Source organism: Panicum virgatum, chromosome 1K (genome assembly GCF_016808335.1).
Source record: "Panicum virgatum strain AP13 chromosome 1K, P.virgatum_v5, whole genome shotgun sequence".
NCBI lineage: Eukaryota > Viridiplantae > Streptophyta > Magnoliopsida > Poales > Poaceae > Panicum > Panicum virgatum.
In genome coordinates, this window is record NC_053136.1 from 34046846 (window position 1) to 34064558 (window position 17713).

The window sequence follows — 17713 nt, forward strand, 5'->3', positions numbered from 1 at the left end:
TCGGGTGGTGGAGGGGAAGTGAAATTTTTACATGGCAAATAAGGCAAAGTGGCATACATGAAATTCTATCTTCCAAATATAGACAGTCAACAAACTCCCGCTCGTGGTCCAGGTTCCGCCTGCTCAAACAACCACACGAGCAGAGCTTCACCAACAACCAGGGTAATGGAACAAACACGACACAACAGATGCAGTGATCCGCAACAAGCGCCAGCATGTCTTGCTTTTTAAACGGTTAAGGGTTTGTTTGGGAGAACTCAACTTCAGGCTTTTTTAGCTCCACTCAAAAAAAAATGTCCAAACATATCTAACTGCTCTACTCCAAAAAGTAGCTCCCCTCCAATTTTGAATGGAAAAAGTCTAAATTACTCCTCTCAACTATAGCCAAAGTCCGGATAACCCACTAAACTATAACTTGGTCTAATTTACCCCCTGAACTATGACATTTAGTTCATTCTACCCCATAATACAATTTCTTCTTTTTATTTCTCCATACACAAGTTGAATTTTAACCTCAAATTTTGCAGGGTGGTAGTGGACATTAGGATGCATATTTTAGAAAATTTTTATAATTTTTCAAATTTATTTTTGATATAATTTTGAAATCCAATGTTTATTTTTTGTTAAATATTCTAACATATCACAATAATGATAAAAAATTATGATTTATTTTTTTAACATGTGTTATGATGTGTACTATCAACTTGTAAAATTTCAACTTAAAACTCCACCAATACATGGAGAAATGAAAAAGATAAATTATGTTAGGTGGTAATTTGAACCAAAGAACATAATTTGGGGGTAAAATAAACCAAACGATAGTTTTTTTTAGAGAACAGGGAGACTCCCTGGCTTTTATAGAAAGGGTACATGGGTTTTAGGGGGATGCCAGTTTTACATAAACGAATAGAAGCACAAAAAGCAAAAGGGCTAAAGCCAACACCAAAACGGGAAAAAACAGCCGAGCTAGAGAAAGTCTTCGTCTGGTGGTCGGCCCCTTAGCTGCAATAGGAACTCCTCGGTCCAGCTTCTGACTTGCCCCTCCAAATTCGCCAGTTTGGCTTGGTCTTCATTTCGCAGTCGCACCCTCCACCGCTGCAAAAACGCGTGAATTTTGAACAAGACGTCAGTAGGCGAGCGAGGGAACTTTCCTTCGATCGCTCTTTTGTTGCGAGTTGTCCACAGCCCCCAGAGAACAGATGCAAATAGGAACAATTTTAGATTATAATCACGACACCCTAACAGAATCCAAGTGTCCAAGAAATCATTCAGACTTCTTGGCGCCCTATCCCAAGCAAGAGCTTCTGTAAAACAAGCCCACACAAATCGGGCAACGCAACAAGTGAAAAGGATGTGGTCTGTGGTTTCTGGGCATCCACAAATCCCACAAAGATGGCTGTCTTTCCACTTCCTCTTTTTCAGTTCCACCCCTGTTTGTAGTCTGTTGTTGAAGGTCAACCACATAAAAACTTTGATTCTCATTGGCAGTCTGCTGTCCCAGACTCTCCTCATCCTCTTGTTCACCACGCCCCTGTGAGTCATCCATCTGTACATGGACTTGGTCGAGTACTGGTTTGACTTTTCAAACATCCATTTCGGGGTATCCTCAGCCTCATTCAGTCGAATGTTGGCCACTAGCTGTAGCAGGTTCTCCCAATTTTGCATGTCTACTGTGTTTAAAGTTCTTCTAAAGCTCATCTTCAATTCACCTTCCTCCACGCATTCATGAACTAAGCATGATTTCTTCTCGGCCTTTTCATAGAGCCCAAGAAAGGCTAGCCTTAGGGGAATATCCAAAATCCACACATCTTGCCAAAATCTGACACTCCTCCCGTTGTTAACTGAGAAAGTAACCCCCCTCCCTGCAGAGCATTATTGGTTTCCTTTGCAGGTATTTCGCTCTGAGTAATTGGCAGCACTTGTCATCTCTTGAGTTTTGCAGGAGTCTCCACACCCATTTGAGTAATAGTGATTCATTCATCACCCACGTGTTAATGATTCCTAGCCCACCAAAATCTTTTGGCAGGCAGACATTTTCCCACTTGATCATGTGATATTTATCTCTATCACTGTCCCCCCTCCAAAAGAAAGAGCTCCTAATTGTGTCCATTGCTTTGTGAGTCCCCTCATGTAGCAGGTAGATACCCATCAGGTATGTAGGAATACTGCTCAGAGAGGAGTTAGTGAGTATAAAGCGCCCCCCAGAAGACATATGCTTGTCTTTCCATGGTTGAAGTTTTTTCCTCATCTTGTCCACCATAGGTTTGAAAGCTGACACCCCCAAATTTTTTGCACTGATTGGGAAGCCAAGATATTTCAGCGGCATCTGACCAATCTTGCAGTTTAATGCATTAGCAATGTCTTGTGTCCTCTCCTCCGACATCCCAAATGCAATCATCTCACTCTTCTGATAGTTTATCTTTAATCCAGACATCCATTCAAAGCAATACAAGAGGAATTTCAAATTTTTGATCGATTCTCGATCATTATTAACCAAAATAATTGTGTCATCTGCGTATTGCAGGTGAGTAATGCCCCCTGAGACCAAATGTGCACCAATCCTTTGATCAAGCCAGAGTTTTTTTTGCCTTTTCTAGGATGTGGTCTAAAGCATCAACTGCTAGGTTAAAGAGTAGAGAGGACAATGGGTCCCCTTGTCTCAGCCCTCTGTGTGTCTTAAAGTAGGGACCATTCTGTCCATTGATGTTGATGCAGACCCGCCCTCCTCTGACAGAGCTCATGATCCAATCTCTCAGTTTCTGGTAGAAGTCTTTGCTGGTCATCATTTCCTCTACAAAATCCCAAACCAAACAATAGTTTATGGGATTATCCAGACTTTGGCTATAGTTGAGGGTAGTAATTTAGACTTTTTTCATTTTGAATTACCCATCATGTCACGTTTCCACATTTCCTTCTATCGGTCAACTGTCGGTCTTTTCTCCTGCAACCCTGCGTAACCCTCATCACCCCCGCAGCCCATGGCTCAGCCGCCGCTTCTCCGCCACCCAGCGCACCTGCCCATCGTAACAGATGGCGCAGGCCAGGGAGCACGGGAGCTGCTCAGGCGCAAGGGGAGCTAGTCCCGTGGTGCGGACGCCCCACTCCAGCGGCGGGCGGGGCACAAAGAGAAGACAAGCCCATATGTCAGATGGGGGCGGAGTAATACTCTAGCCAAACAAGATGAGAAAAAAATGGAGTGAAACTGGAAGGTGGACTGGATTTCCTCAAGTGGAGCACTTTTTATTTTGAGTGCTTCCAAACAGCCCCTTAACAAGAACATTCAGCTTCGAACTGATACAATTTCAATTCAAATCAAGTAGCGAAGAAATATGGTTTCAAGTTCAGGTCTAGAGTACAAGGAGCATCATGTAAAACTTCGGGACAATCACTCGAAGCTAATATGCAGCCCGTCCTCAAAGTTCTTGTCACACTTCCAAGTAAAACTCCCAAGTAACAGAAGCTGAGAAGCAAGATTGCCTCTTACATGCTAGGAGATATGACACGATAGCAGCAATAGGCATGGTGTGAATTCACACAGCATCTGCGTTATGCCAGCCCTTGGTGCATGGAGGTATCTCCATAAATTCATCAAACTCCTTGACATGAACATTGCAACATTTCCACTGCATTAAAAGATATAGAATTTAAGCATGGCAGAAGTTGAGAAATTTACTTAGCACTCAACATAAGAACAGATACTTACCCCTCTCATCCTGTCATGGAAAACTGCAGGACCTGGATGGTAATCACACGCAGAATCATGGTTATCCTTCTCCTTGTAGGATTTACCGCATCCTTTATTTTTACATGTTCGCGGTTCATTTATATCGATCCTTTTCTTGGGAGGTGGAACCAAGGATTTTTCAACAGGTTCCTTGCTTGTATCATCGTTAGCAGCTGGTTTTTGTACCTTTGGCTGTGATCCTGGAAAGGTACAGATTGCAGACTCCATTCAGTGGACATTTTCAATTTTGCAGTCTATGTTCACCATGATTCACCAAGTTAGTGTTAAAAGCTGTTCTTTTACTGAAGATATGTGTATGGTGGCAACTGTTAACATCCATAAATAGAAAGTACTAAGCTAAATCTAAACAATGCTACTGTAAACACAAACTCACCATGGTCAGAACAAAAGAAACCCTGACGGCACCTTGCGCAGGCATCGGCTCCTACAGTCTGCTTAGAAGACTGGACTGGTGTTGCCTTTGGACGGTTTGCAGAAACAGCTTTTGTGACTGGTTTTTCAGTCGTGTGCTTCCCTGTTGTGCATCTGCACCACGATAGGGCATATGTTCAGTTGCTTTTGGTTCTACCAAAATATATCAGGTGATTGAAGATTATATATTGGTTAGAATGAGAAAAGGCCATGATTAAAACCAGAACGAATAGCTTAAAAATACAAGTTCCTTGTGGATACAACAACAACAACAACATAGCCTTTTTTCCCAAGCAAATTGGGGTAGGCTAGAGATGAAACCCGAAAGAAATAAGTTCAAGGTTCAGGCACATTGATAGCTAGTCTCCAAGCGCTCCTATCCAAAACTATCTCTTTAGAGATATTCCAATCCTTAAGGTCTCTCTTAACCGACTCATCCCACGTCAGTTTAGGTCTACCTCTACCCCTCTTTACATTATCGACCCGCTCAAGAACCCCATTACGCACCGGCGCCTCAGGAGGCCTTCGTTGGACATGTCCAAACCATCTCAGCCGATGCTGGGTAAGTTTCTCCTCAATTGGTGCCACCCCGACCCTATCCCGAATAACTTCGTTCCGGACTCTATCCCTCCTTGTGTGCCCGCAAAACCACCGCAACATCCGCATCTCTGCTACACTCAGTTGCTGGACATGTCGCCTTTTTGTAGGCCAACATTCAGCACCGTATAACATCGCCGGATGAATTGCTGTCCTATAGAATTTGCCTTTTAGCTTTTGTGGCACCCTCTTGTCACAAAGGATGCCAGAAGCTTGCCGCCATTTCAACTAGCCAGCTGAAATTCTATGCCTAACATCTTCATCAATGTCGTCATCCTTTTGTAGCACCGATCCTAAATACCGAAAAGTATCCTTCTGGACCACCACTTGCCCATCTAGACTAACGTCTCTCCCCTCATGCCTAGTCGCGCTGAAATCGCACATCATGTACTTGGTCTTGGTCCTACTAAGTCTGAACCCTTTCGACTCTAACGTGCGTCTCCACAGCTCTAACTTCCTATTAACCCCTGCCCTACTCTCGTCAACTAGCACCACATCATCAGCAAAGAGCATACACCAAGGGATCTCACCTTGTATATCCCTTGTGACCTCATCCATCACTAAAGCAAATAAATAAGGGCTCAATGCTGACCCCTGGTGTAGGCCTCCGCCTATGCTGACTGGAAGACTCTCTCTCTCTTGAGTCGTCTCAGCATAGCCGGTCCCAAGCCCGGGTAAAGGAGGAGGGTTGCGTTAGGTTTTGGCAAACCAGCATAAAAAATAGCCACTCTATTAGGATTTGAAATCCTTGTGGATAGCGGGAAAAAAAAATCAGATCAGGCTCATTCACCAGTAAACTGGAGCCTGCCCATATTAATGGATTTACATGAAGAGTAGAATAACTTATTGAGATAACTAGATCTAGTTTGTTGTCTGCCCTTATTTCTATTATGATATTCTGCAGCTTAACCATCTTAAGTATTTTTGGTCAACTGTTGGTAACTTAAGTCACTTTATAATCTACAATGAAATATAACCAGCTGAAGTCAAGCACTTCATAAATCAGCACTCACAAGTAAGCTGTACATATCAGGTACTGCCATTTAACCATCTTTAACACTAATAGTCTAATGTTGCCTAACTCTTACTTCTGTTGTTCTAACTCAACTCACAGAGCCAATGGTGCTACTTAACCATTAACTCGTACTTATACTCAACAATTGACAACACCCCTTGCTGTTATGCTAGTTCTGTCTTAGGTTAATGCAGCCGACTGCAGTTTACGTGTTCAAGTCAGACACCACAAATTAGATCTGAGTAGATAATCTTGATTCCAAAGCCTGACTGTATATTTACTAATAATATGGCTAATTCACAAATGCCAAACTATTAGATATTTTTTAGTGCACGTAGTGATCTGCCCATATTTTTATGTTGGGTTGGTCAAGTAGTCAAAGCACTAACAAAGAGAGTTTGTGTAAACTTAGCAAATTTGTCCTGTTAATGCTAAATTATATTCAGAAGCATGACTTCATCTCTCGAGTAGCAGAATGATACTGCATTGACCAAAACAGGCATAAAAAAGAACAACGGTCTCAATTTAACATGAAATCCACCAACACAGACTTCTTGTGAACCCAAACAACTGCAAATAGGTTTTGCGCTTTTTAGGCAGTACTGCCTTAGAGGGGGGGAAAGACAGCATGTACTTACTTCGCTATCGTGTAAGAAACTCCTAATTTCCAGAACTACAAAAGAAAATGAGCAAAACCTAATTTCCAGAACTACAAAAGAAAATGAGCAAAACCTGTAGGAACAGTTGCTGCTCATTGATCAAACTATGTTTGCATGTCATCATATAGCAAAAATAGCATGCAAATATAACTTGTGATGCATCAGGATGTTTAAGTAATACAGAGACAATAACATTTGCTGACATAACCATATTTTTCTCACTTGTTTGGTTTAAGACCCCACCGATCATCAAAGCAAATTTACGGGTGAGGCTTAGTATGGTAACCATAGCGTCATTTAGACTATGGCCAACTTGCAGGCACACCTAATTTGGCTGAGTGTATCAGCGAACAAGCGATCTGATCTCCCAAGGATTGCCCAAAAACAATGTCAGATATTTGTTGGAGTTATCAAATTAGTGTTAACAAATTATGGAGTCAGACCAAAACCACAAGCAAATTTCCCTTGGCATTACCAGCTTTCTGGTTTACAGTGGCAGTCAACCAGAAAACGTTACTAAACATTGCCATTATACATCATACACACTATAAGAATGAAGCGGCAATATTTACAGTGCATGCCAGGAGAGAAAGAAACGGATCCTACCCTGGTATCGCCAAAAATAAGCTAAAATCATGGCTTCGTTGCTTGCAGCAGCTCCACTCTTTCATGCCATCATGAAATAAAGGCTGAAATAACATAGCTTAAGAAAATGGATGATGATTTATTAAACATCAATAGCTCTCAAGCAAGGGTGGAACTTACTGCCTGCAAGAAAACAAAAGGATGGAGAAAGCTGTCAGAACACCAGTATTGAAAAATAAGAAAAAAAAATGTTTCAACTGCCAGCAAAAGTGGAAGGAACTATTGAGCTAGTAACTATACTCCTCGCAAATGTGCTTCATCAAAACCTAATAGCAGGGTTCAATTTTGTCAGGTCTGAAAAGCAGGATGCATGCATAACAGTATGAGTTCCCAAATATATGATTAGCTATTTGCACGAGTTTTAACTGTGCCAAAACCTTATTGTCACTATACTCCATAGACACCTTCAATTGCAGCAGAAAGCAGTGTGATGAATGTGTAAACATCACACAAATACAGTGCCTGTGGTTGTCTGGTTGAGTATTTTAATCTGAACGAAGCAAGAAGAGGCAGTTCCTGCAGGAACAGGTAGCTATTCTTTTCCCAATCTTTCAGTCTTTTTTATTTACTTCTAACAAAGTAGAGCTATGTACAATAAACATTACAGCAGCCGTAAAAAAGGTGTTGCTGCTCTTTTTGTTCCATTTGAACATTTTACACAACTGGTGTGCAGCATTGCAATTAACCACAAGAAGGAAAAACAGGGATCCTGGTCAGCAGAAAAACTAAACAGTATAGTGAAGAAATTCCCTTACCCCTTTTACTCTATAATCAACATGTGGCCAATCATCCCCACCCATGGGCAGGCACAATGCTAAGGGCCTCATCAACAGACAACAACATGTAACTTCCTAAGTACCGCACCTCAATCGTGAAAACAGTATTTCCCAGCACCGTGCTTCCAACTAGCAAAACTCTTGTTAAATCACATCGACGAACCATTATTCACTGGAAGCTTCCCAGTTCCGCAAATAGCTACCGAACTCTTATCCTGATTCGTCCCGCCACAACCTAAACCTTAGCACACGAATCCCCTGCTCCCTGAGGCAAGACCGAAGAACCTAGCCCAGGGTACGGAAACTGCAGGGCCGGCCGCACGAGATCGGGAAGGTGCCTACCTCCATCGATTTGAGGTTCGAAACAGTGGGATTTTTTTTGACGAGCTTACGGGGGTTTGGGGGCGACGAGGGGAGAGCAGATGAGGCAGTGCTTACGGAGGGGTGGTACTGGCAGGAGCCTTCGGGGTTGTTGTCGTCGGTGAACATGGCTTCGCAGCCGATCCGCTGGCACCGCACGGGCGCGGCGGCGGCGCTCTTCGCCGCCTCGGTCGTCGTCGACATCGCCGGTGCCCCCTCCGCCCTCCCCGGCTCCCTCTGTGCTCGCTCTGGAAAAGTCGAAAGATCTCGCAGTCTTGCTCGCTCTAGACCCCCTGCGGCAGCGCCCGGCCCACGGAAGGAATAAAACGAGGGCGGCCTAGCAGGGTCGTCGGCCCGCAAACGGATCTGAATAGAAATATAGAATAGGAATACGAATTCAACGCTACACGATTTTGTACGACTCGAATCTGAGGTCCTGTTTAGTTTTCAAAAAGTTTTCTATAGTATACTCGTGACATAGAATGTTTTGACAGATGCATGAAGTATTAAATGCAGTTAAAAAAATAACTAATTACACAGTCTAACCGATTAGCACGAGATGAATTTTTAAGCCTAATTAGTCCATGATTGAACATTATTTGTCAAGTAACAATGAAATGTGCTACAGTATCAAAACCAACAATTTTTCATCAACTAAACAGGGCCTTCAGTTTAGCTTTTTTTTTAAAAAAAAATCTGAATTCAATTTGACTGAAGGAGGTGTTTCCATGGATATACCAGTAATCCATAAAATTATTGACATCCATGCCGAAAAATTATTGCTGATATTTAATCTGCCGTTTCTATTTGTATATACTTCATTGTTCACAAAACTTTAAAGTCTAATTTAACCCAAGTTGGTCCAAAAGCTACAATTAAAATTTTTTGTGAGATTAATTTCGTAGAACAAATTTAAGAAAATATATGAGTAACCATCATGAGTCAAGGAATTGAATCTGATAGAGTTGAAGCAGTTTGCAAGTTTCATTACTTAAAAGTTCTTTTCTCAACCCATGCTAAAAATAGTTATTTCCTATAATGGTCATATAGATTAGTGCACAACTATTACGTTCCAACTAAATTATTAAAATTTCATATTTTGATGATTCTTTATATTGATTTTCTATTCTCAATTAATGCCATGGACATAAGATATATATGTATATAAAGAACTTTTTTTTGGTACACATCTACTCTAAGAATATTTTGAGCTGGTTCATGAACTCCTAAAATCTGTGGAGGGATTAATTAGTTGTGTTTTCTTTTAAATTTCGGATTAACATAGAAGTTAAATAAATTTTCATGTATCATACAAACTTTAAATCCTACATGAATCTTGAAGCTTAAGGTCCGCTAAACATAATGTTTTCTTTATGTGTCCGCCTTCAACTTGAGAGCATGTTTGTGTGCTAAAATTCCATCACAGAATTTGTGAGCAACTCCTTATTGTAATTCATGTGCCGAGGTCAATGTTACATCATTCATCACCTTGGTGCTAACTAGGTAGTCACTTTTGCACATCAGGTCGTGTAACTTAAAAAATTCCAATTTACTCGTTTAAACATTTGTGACGTGTACTCATTCATCATTCATGGATCTTATGATGTTGTAATTTTTATGCATCTAGGTCATAGACATAGAATTTAAGGATTGATCATTTTACTTACTCATCATGAACACATTTATATTGTGTGCTCCATCGAAATTTGGCATTTACTATTGGGAAGAAAATGTAATATTTGGTAACCATTTGTGGTAATAAATATGCCATGTTATACATAATCAATTTTTAAAATAATCTATTCTCTTTATTTTTCTCAATTCCAGGAAATCTTTTCTTCTTTATTCTCTACTCAGTTATCTCGTTAGCATTTCTCTAGTTTGTATTCTTCTAACCAATTTACCACATACTATAATCAATTTTTTCTTCTTTATTTTTCTCAATTCCAACAATCCTTTCTTCTTTATTCCCTGCTCAGTTATCTCGTTAGCATTTCTCTACTTTGTATTCTTCAAACCAATTTACCACATACTATATGGTCAAACCACTAGTGCCATTAGTCAACATTCAAGCATCGACATGACCATACCCACTAACTAATGATGGTGCCAACTGCCAACGAACAATAGAAAGAAATCACAACATTTTGCGAGAGTTGAAGAACACAATCTAATGATAAGATGGTAGATTTTTTTAGATTATGGATAAAAGTCCGTTCTCAGCTACAATGCTAGATGGTACATGGTTTAAGCTATCCTCAATGATAAATTTCATTCGCTATTTGAAATGGTGCCATATTATCTAGAGCATCATTATTTGATGAATGAGATAACCCCTCTCAATGCAAGGTTTCATTTTCATTATTTTGTTCATAGTATTTAATTCATGCATGCCACGAAATTATTTATTTGGATTCGAGATCGAATGAAAATAAACTCTAGATCTCAGTGGACATGTGGAAAAGTTCTAATTGTGTAAACCGTGTGAAATGGGTTTCATATACTTTCATCTAGATGAAACTTATATTCCCCTCTCGCTCTCTCCTCATAAGCTCTTTCCATGCCATCAATTTTAAATAAAATGAAATCCCACTGAGAAGAGCTTTAACTTTAATGATGGGAACACATTTGGACCTGGAATGAAAAACACAAGAAAAGAGGAAAACACAAAGAAATAGAATGCAGCGATGAAAAACTACATGATTTATTTGAAAAAAACATAAGAATGAAAGAAGTGTGTTGTTTGGATCAAAGGAAAAATGATACTAGAAATAATAGTACTTTATTTGCTCTGTCAGGACTAATAGGAGAGCAACACTGAGGAATTGTGTTATTGATAGGAGTAACTAAGAAAAAAATTATTTCCTTTAGCTTTCACTTGATGATTTTTCCCTTTGAAACAACTCTATTCTGCTGGCTGCTTCTCCAGCCAACCAACAATATTTTTCTTTCACACCAAACCAGCACCAGCCACCAGCCTCCAGCCAGTCAGTAGTAATTCTCTCTCACAATAAACCAGCACTAGCCACCAGCCGCAGCCAGCAGAATAGAGAAAGTCTTTCCTGAGGAATGGAAACAACTATTCCTTCAATCCAAACATCATCGTTGCAAAACTTTATATATGAGTCGAAAACTGTATTTTTTTAGTTTTCCTTTGATCAACAGGAACCTTTTTTTTTGTGGGTTGATCAACAGGAACCTTGAATAGTTTTAGGGTCACAAGAAGTTCAAAAGACGAAGAACGAATATTAAATTGACAGAAGAGTTAAGAAGCATCACTAAATTTTCCCCCTCTTCTAAAAAATTAAAACTTTTAAACTCAACTTGATGGAAATTTGGAATTTCCATTCGGTGGAAGCCAAAGCTTCTCTTACATCTTGCAGTGCAAGAAAGCAAGGGAGCCACACTGCCGCTGTGCATCACCACGTGCGAGAGGAGAGGGCCTGGAACACGAGAGAGCCACAAACACACGCAGGCACGCCGCCTTCTGGAGGCCGGTTGGAGTTCAGAGCTTCCAGACACAGAAACCTCCAACTCCAACCCCCCCTGCATCGCATCCAATCCATTCCAACCCTCCGGCCTCCCCGCGAATTCTTCCCTCCCCTCCCGCCGCGCCAATCCAACCGCCCCGCAAAACCCTAGGCCGATGCGGCCGATCCGGCTGCCCGAGCCGCCGGGCGTCGACGGCATGAAGACGCCCGAGATCTTCTCCGGCGGCTTCGGCGGCGCCGCCACCGTCGTCCGCCGCGCCGTCCTCATCGGCAACGGCTCCCCCGGCGCCGAGAACCAGTGCCTCGGCCTCGCCCGCGCCCTCGGCCTCGCCGACAACCTCACCCTCTACGTCAGTTCCCCTCCCGTCCCCTCTCGTTTACTCCTCTCCCAGTACCTACCATTTCCGCCCCGCGCATTTCTCTCTTCTGTTGTTGCAACATGTCTATGTTTCGATTGCTAGTGTAGCCGCGTTGGGCCGCTGCAAAATCTAGTACTTATTTTTTGTGTGTTAATTTTGCTCTTGGGGCTTGCTTGGCTTGCAGCGTGTCACGAGGCCGAGGGGAGGGATCAACGAGTGGCTGCACTTTCTCCCCATTTCCCTGCACAAGTTTGTAGACCAAGTGCTCAGGCAGTTCTTCCGCAACACGAGGTTCGCGATAGTGGTTCAGGGGAGGAAGCCCTATCGTGTCCCGAATGCCGGTTCAGTTGGCTTGTCCACTGTTCTGGAAGCTGACGTCAAGAAGATTGTGACCGTGGCTCGTGATACATATGAGAAGTAAGTCCCAATTGCTGTTGTATCTTTGGTCCATTACTTCCTTCTATGAACTTGTACTGCAGGCAGTCTATCTTCTTTAAACAGCTGCTCGCATTAAGGGTCACTGAAATAATTGACGAATTCATGAGTTTTTGCCCTATTGGAATTAGTATGATGACCAATTAGATGCTACAACAAACTGGAATCCCAGAAATTACCTTATTTGTTGCATTACAATGTCATTTTTGGCATATCGACTTATTTGTCGCTTTGGAGTTGCTGATGGATTGTGATCTTTGGTTCCTTGACATATATGTAATGCACACACGTTTTGTCCATAAATAAGTATGTGCATTTTGCTTCAAGAAAGGACATGCCATATGAGGAAATCTTGATTATGATCATTTTAATGACATTCATTTGGTTGATCAATTTTGTTGTCACAAACAACCTAATTGTATAACTCAATGTTCATATTCTCCATGGCTGGGACTCATATCCCTGGCAGTGTGAGCCCCATAGAAAATTTAAGTTCTTGCCTAAACATGTTCCTTGCTTGTGGGTCGGTTTGTCAAGTTTTGTAATGTTCTCAGAATTAGGCATTCCTACTGGCTTCCAAACATCATGATAAGATGTGAACATGACATTATGACAATTAATTCTTATTCCAGGGAAGGTCCAACATTAGTTGTTGCATGTGGCTGGGACACCATATCATATTCAAGCTTGATAAAGAAAGTAGCTTCAGATAATGTGTTTGTCATTCAGGTAGTATTCAAATCTAATAATCTGACTTTCACCGTTATATGTTAATTCAGTAGATCCACAGTATAAATCTAGTCTGTCTTGAAAATTTTGATCTAATTCTTGTATTATGCTGCTTCGGTATCAGATCCAGCACCCCAGATCTCGCCTTGATAGGTTCGATTTGGTGGTGACTCCTCGCCATGATTACTATGTTTTAACTGCTAGTGGACAACAACAAGTTCCACGTCTATTCCGGAGATGGATTACTCCGCAGGAACCACCCGGGAGCAATGTGGTATGCTGTTTTCTCCTTACTTGCAGGGCTAAAATAGCTTGCACATTGGTGGCGTGCTAATTCTGAACTTTGAATGTTCAGGTGCTTACTGTTGGTGCACTACACCAAGCTGATTCTGCTGCGCTACGGCTTGCTGCTATAGCCTGGCATAATGAACTTGCCCCTTTGCCTAAGCCTTTGCTTGTTGTCAACATCGGTGGACCCACAAGTAACACTCTGTCTCCTGCAAATGTTTTAACATAGATTAGTCCTGTTTTGACAGCTGCAGAGTAAATCTAGACGTGATGCCAGTTGTTGCACTCAAATAGTCAAATAGGGATACCGTTGGTTGTGGCCTGCCTAATGCATATCTGCATATTATGAGTGACTTTGTTATTTCCTTTACTTGTCAGAGGTCTTTTTCTTCATTTTGTGATCATATATGATACGGTTGTTCTGTATTCTGATGATCCTAATAAAGATTTGATCTCTTGACTCCTAGTGTAGTACTATGCTAAATGATTATTAGACTGGCAACAAATAAGGGTGCATATATGAAAGATGATCCTTTTGGGTTGCAACATTAATGTAATGTTAAGTTCATTGATTCAAATATTCCATACATTCATGCTACTGGACTTCATTTTACAAAAACTTGAAAGATTAATGTGACAAAGTTCATTGATTCAGATATTCCATACATTCATGTTACTGGACTTCATTTCACACAAAAAAAAATTTGAGATCCCACATGTTTGTTCTATATCCAATTCACTCAATAAACCCATTGCCCCTCATCCAAATAGTTCTTTTCCAGTGATAAAAGGGCTTAACAAGTTGCTCCAATTTGAGGTAGGTCAGTCTATTCACCGCATCTGATGGAATTAATAGCAGAAACAAGAATAGGGCTTTCACTAGCTGAAAGAAAATTTCTCTTAATATTGTTTCATTGATTACATAAACCATTACGGTTCAGGGTCTTCGCACACCACTTTTCCTCCCAGATTCCATAGCCAACTCAGGCCAATAAATCCAGGGCATAGTTTCCGCTGTAGTGAATCTGGCAGCTAGAATAGAAAATAATGCATTGCCATTTTCTGCGCATATGTCTATGTTGGAGGAGTTCAATGTCAACTATCTCGGAGGAGTTTTCCCTTTTCCAATTTGCATACCTATTGGCCTTCAACCATTTCATTTTTTTTCTCATCTAGTTCTTTGGATTTAGTTTCCAAATGATTTATTGGTTGCTTTTCATACTCAGATGCACGATAATCTTTTTAATGTGTTCTGTCTTTCAATGTTCAGGGAATTGCAAATATGGTGTAGACCTTGCCAAACAGCTCATAAGTTCTCTGTATAATGTGCTAGACAGCTGTGGGAGTGTCAGAATTTCATTCTCTAGGAGAACACCGTGGAAGGTAGGATATTTGGCAGTTTTTTTTGGATATCTGGCAGTTTTATTATAGTATAGGTGGGTAAGCTTGACACTTAAATTGTCTCCCGGCAGGTCACTGATATTGTATGTAAAGAATTTGCTGGACATCCGAAGGTGTATATTTGGGATGGTGAAGGTATACCCAGAAGACTAGCACTAAGCTGTTCAGCGTTTATACTTTTTGCTCAAATTGTTAAACTTGTGACTCTCTCTCACTCTCTTTGTGCAGAACCTAACCCTCACATGGGACATCTTGCATGGGCTGATGCTTTTGTTATAACAGCAGACTCGATAAGTATGTTAAGTGAGGCATGCAGCACAGGGTAAGCTGTCTATATATTTGAACAACTTGCAAGTTGTAACCCTTTTGTGAAGTTTCATGAGTGTGACAAGCTTCAAATCATAATTACTACAGGAAACCTGTTTATGTTATTGGGGCCGAGCATTGTAAATGGAAGTTTTCAGCATTTCACAAGACTCTGCGGGAGCGAGGGGTTGTCCGCCCATTCACTGGATTGGAAGATGTAAGTTTGTTAATATTGTTACAAATGAAAAATGATAATCTGTCTTGTGTGCCCACTTGATAATGTAAGTAGATTCTGTTTGATTATTACCATTTCTTTTACCAATTTCGATACCAACTACAAAATGCTGAACATTGTTTTGCACTTAATACATATGCCTAAATTGCATCTCAGCTATCTGCACAACATAGGTCCTGTTATGATTTCATCAAAATACATCAGAACTATCTAGAACTCTTTAGTCAGTGCATAAATTGTGCTGGACGGGAATTACGAATTCTACAGCACATTAGTACCTGTTTGTTTTTCATCCTGTAGCTTGCACCGCCATATAGAAGATCTTAGTAGATATACCTATGCTGGTAGAAAGATCAAATTCAACAAAAGCTATTCTGTTTTATGAAGTGCCAACCTGACTACCTATGACAGCTTGGAGTTCATTTATATTATTTAGTCTCGAAGCTCAAATGGTTGTACTTGCTCAGCTATATCACTGATCTTTTTCCCTTGCAGATTTCAAATAGCTGGAGCTACGCTCCCCTAAATGATGCCATTGAAGTAGCTACTCGTGTGCGTGAAGTGATTGCAGAACGAGGGTGGACAGTGTGATGATAGTGATCACAAGTAGCACTGTATTATTCTGTCAACTTCTCTTCAGCCTCTGGATATAGGGACCCTGGATATATATAGGGTAAATTATACAGTTTGGTTAACATCACATGGATTCGCTTTATGTCGTGGAGGAAGAATAATATAGCCAGGGAATGGCCTGTACAAAAGCTGACCTCTTTTGGTGGTATACCCCAATTTTTGGAAGAGTGCACAGCTTCCGGGAGATGTTTTTGGTTTGGCAACTGGCAACTGTTGCCTCATGTAAATCTGACGATGCTGGAAAGAATTGAAGTAGAGTTGGGAATGTGAAAACTTGAACTTGCCGCAGCGTGTTTGATTCTTATGACTTTGCCCTGTTTGGTTGATTTTATTTTAAGAGTAAAGTCTATTTTTGACCATCCAACTATCGACTGAGTCCGGATTTGGCAATGCAACTCTAAAACCGGACATCCGCAGCCATCCAACTCTTAAAACCGTTCATGTTTGGCCATCGAGCTGTTTTGCTGGGTAGTTTTGCTGAGTTGGACGCCACGTGGCGGTGGGACCCACCTGTCAGTCCTCCTCTCTCCTCTTTCTCTCTCCCTCTACCTCTCCTCTCTCCTGTCCCCGTCGGCACGCGCGCCATCCACGGCGACAGAGGCCCCTTCCCTCCCTTCCCCTTCCCCTGCTCCCCTCCACGGCGACGGAGGCCCCTTCCCCTCCTTCCCTCCCGCGGCGGTGCAGGGCGGAGCGGTGGCCGCCGGCCTCCCCTGCTCCCTCCGCGCCGGGCCGGCGGGCGAGGAGCTGCGGCGGCCTCCCCTGCACCAGGCCGAGGAGCTACGGCGGCTGGCGCGGCGAGGCTCCCTGGGGCCCTCCCCTCCCGCACCCCTCCGCCACGAGCTCCGGTGGCCTGCACGAGGCGGAGCCGGCGCGCGGCGGGATCGGCCAGGCATCCCGCGCGCGGGCGGACGGCGCGGCGCGGAGCCTCGCGCGGGTGGCGGCGACACCTTCATGCTCCAGCCGCCGCGGGAGGAAGGAGCTGCCGCGGAGCGCGCGCGGCCGGAGCAGGGGGCGGAGCGCCGGCGAGCAGGGCAGGGTGCGCGTGGCGGACGCGCCCTTGAGGCCGGCAAGCGTGCGGCGAACGCGCGCGGCATGGCGAGCAGGGCGGGGTGCGCGCGGCGGCCGCGTCCGCGACCCCTGCTCCCCATCCTCCTCTGGCGCCGGGCACCGCGGAGGCCAGCCCACGAAGGCGAGCAGGGCGGCGGCCCTCAAGGTCCGGAGCCGGCCGGATCCGGGAGCACCTCCTCCTCCTCCCTCCCATGGCAGATCGGGGCCGGACGGCGGCAAACGGGCCAGGGCACGCGCGGGCCTCCGGCGACGGCGGTGGCCCTGGCCGGCTCCCTCGACACGGTGGCGTCGGTCGGCGAGGCGAGCAGGGGCCGCCGGCGGCCGCGCCGTCTCCCGCCCTTGCTCCTTCCTCCTTCCTCTCCCTCTCTCCGGCTCCTCCTCCGCCGCCGCCTCAGGTCCTCCGCTTGTCTCGGCTCCGGTGTGCCCCGCCCCTCTCGCGCGCTCGCCGGCCTGGGCGGCGGAGCTCGAGCTCATGCGCGCGTGCCGACGGGGATGGCGGAGCTCCGGCCGCCTACCTGGCCGACGGGGATGGCGGAGCTCAGGCGCGCGTGCCGACGGGG

The 17713-nt window shown here is 43.4% G+C and overlaps 2 protein-coding genes across 4 annotated transcripts; one reads left to right on the top strand and one right to left on the bottom strand.

Moving 5' to 3' along the window:
* Positions 1–3215: 3215 nt before the first annotated feature.
* LOC120703752 (cysteine and histidine-rich domain-containing protein RAR1-like) lies at positions 3216–8512 on the bottom strand. 2 transcript variants are annotated; one of them, XM_039987918.1, is made up of 6 exons: positions 8287–8512; positions 7193–7195; positions 7034–7116; positions 4119–4270; positions 3704–3924; positions 3216–3623 (listed from the first exon to the last, which is right to left on the bottom strand). In XM_039987918.1, the coding sequence occupies exons 1-6, from the start codon at positions 8410–8412 to the stop codon at positions 3531–3533; spliced, it is 678 nt and encodes a 225-aa protein (XP_039843852.1). In that variant the 5' UTR covers positions 8413–8512; the 3' UTR covers positions 3216–3530. The 2 variants fall into 2 exon arrangements, with proteins under 2 accessions (XP_039843852.1, XP_039843861.1); XM_039987927.1 differs by lacking the exon at positions 7193–7195 and having other exon boundaries at positions 8287–8500.
* Positions 8513–11661: 3149 nt separating this feature from the next.
* Positions 11662–16389, top strand: LOC120703763 (mitochondrial fission protein ELM1-like). Of its 2 annotated transcripts, XM_039987941.1 has the most exons (10): positions 11662–12049; positions 12243–12475; positions 13126–13222; positions 13347–13496; positions 13578–13704; positions 14781–14893; positions 14983–15046; positions 15140–15233; positions 15326–15434; positions 15948–16389. In XM_039987941.1, the coding sequence occupies exons 1-10, from the start codon at positions 11855–11857 to the stop codon at positions 16041–16043; spliced, it is 1278 nt and encodes a 425-aa protein (XP_039843875.1). In that variant the 5' UTR covers positions 11662–11854; the 3' UTR covers positions 16044–16389. The 2 variants fall into 2 exon arrangements, with proteins under 2 accessions (XP_039843875.1, XP_039843871.1); XM_039987937.1 differs by having other exon boundaries at positions 11665–12049; positions 14983–15233.
* Positions 16390–17713: the final 1324 nt, after the last annotated feature.

Coding starts and splice junctions, on each gene's coding strand:
- LOC120703763 (XM_039987937.1), top strand. CDS start 11,855: ATGCGGCCGATCCGGCTGCCCGAGCCGCCGGGCGTCGACGGCATGAAG. Junction 12,050..12,242: donor CCGACAACCTCACCCTCTAC/GTCAGTTCCCCT, acceptor CTTGGCTTGCAG/CGTGTCACGAGGCCGAGGGG. Junction 15,435..15,947: donor CATTCACTGGATTGGAAGAT/GTAAGTTTGTTA, acceptor TTTCCCTTGCAG/ATTTCAAATAGCTGGAGCTA.
- LOC120703752 (XM_039987918.1), bottom strand. CDS start 8,412: ATGTCGACGACGACCGAGGCGGCGAAGAGCGCCGCCGCCGCGCCCGTG. Junction 3,925..4,118: donor TTTCTTTTGTTCTGACCATG/GTGAGTTTGTGT, acceptor GTACCTTTCCAG/GATCACAGCCAAAGGTACAA. Junction 3,624..3,703: donor TCCATGACAGGATGAGAGGG/GTAAGTATCTGT, acceptor CTTTTAATGCAG/TGGAAATGTTGCAATGTTCA.